General features: G+C 48.0%; 1 protein-coding gene across 1 annotated transcript in view; it reads right to left on the bottom strand.

Moving 5' to 3' along the window:
- Positions 1–1,215, bottom strand: part of LOC106880764 (short transient receptor potential channel 6) — a 71,212-nt gene extending 69,997 nt beyond the window's left edge. The window contains exon 1 of the mRNA XM_052973437.1: positions 48–1,215. Within this exon, the coding sequence (XP_052829397.1) occupies positions 48–1,184 (1,137 nt within the window). The 5' untranslated portion in view covers positions 1,185–1,215. The remainder of the gene's footprint in view (positions 1–47) is intronic.
- Positions 1,216–1,221: the final 6 nt, after the last annotated feature.

The raw sequence follows: 1,221 nt of genomic DNA, 5'->3' as shown, positions 1-1,221 counted from the left end.
TATATATATATATATATATATATATATATCAACTCGTGTATATTTACCTGTTCGTAAAATCCATGCTGGAATTCTAACCTCCTTCGATTCCTTTCATCAGCATAAACGGGATGGTTAAGAAACATGTCACATATTCGTACATTCTCCAGCTTGATAGCGTGCAACAAGCCTTCTTCAATAACATCCAAGGTACAGTGATCAAGTAGAAACTTGGTCGCTTCATAATGATCTCCTTGCAATCCCAACTGCAGTGCCGTGCGTCCCAGGTAATCCCTGCAGTTGACATTTACGCCTTCCATGATGCATTGCTGTATCTCAGCTAAATTACCGTCCGTCGCTGTCGTCAAGAAACGCCGCTCCAGGCTCGTTAACGGGACGTCACCAAATATACTTCTGGCTACTTTTTCCTTCTCTTCCGTATTATCTCGAGTTGAATAACGCCGTCCAGTATTCATATTAGATCGAGTGACAGCAGATCGCCGCTGAAATATCCTACCACCCATCGTACGGGATGAATTCGAGGACGTTAATTTTGGTTTCGATGTTGTGTCTTGGTATTGTTGTGACATTCGGATGAAGGCTGCGATTTTACTACCGTTAGCAACTGAAGAAGCGTTAGCCGAGGCGAAGGAGGAACTTGCTGCGGGAAGCGAACAGTTATTGTTGTTGCTGCTGCTGTTGTTGGTTTTATTGGAGGTGAATAATGATGTATTAATTGTTGGGTGTGAATTCCGGGGTATTGACAATAGAGGAAGAGGAGTTGCTGACGTCGGAAGCACCACTGCAGCGGCTGCAGCGACGGCAGCAGCGCCCGTCGTTGTAGCAGTGGTCGCATTCGTAGTCGTCGTTGTGGTCTTCGAAGTTATTGATGTCAGTGTCATGGGAGGGGTACCGGAAGCCGTACTTGAACCCTGCGCCGCTGCCGGCGGCAAATGAGGGGGTGGTGTGAGATTAATATTCGAAACAAGGGTGGAAGCCGCTGTTATAGGTTCTTTTCGACGTGGCTCTAAGGGTATGCCAGAAAGCAGAGCTGTAGCGGTGGGGGAATTTGGGGGAGAAGGGGTCGGGGGAGACCCGGGAGGTGGCAGGGTGGTAATAGGGGACAAAACCTTCGGGGAACCTGTTGGGGAAGACAGCGACTGAAAGGGCAATGTTGATTTTTGTTGTAAACAACGTCGGGGCATTGCTTGGCTGAGACATACCAGACCCCTACAAAGGGGT

This window comes from Octopus bimaculoides, chromosome 15 (assembly GCF_001194135.2).
Source record: "Octopus bimaculoides isolate UCB-OBI-ISO-001 chromosome 15, ASM119413v2, whole genome shotgun sequence".
In the NCBI taxonomy this organism is placed as follows: Eukaryota; Metazoa; Mollusca; class Cephalopoda; order Octopoda; family Octopodidae; genus Octopus; species Octopus bimaculoides.
This window is presented reverse-complemented; position numbering and strand designations above follow the sequence as displayed.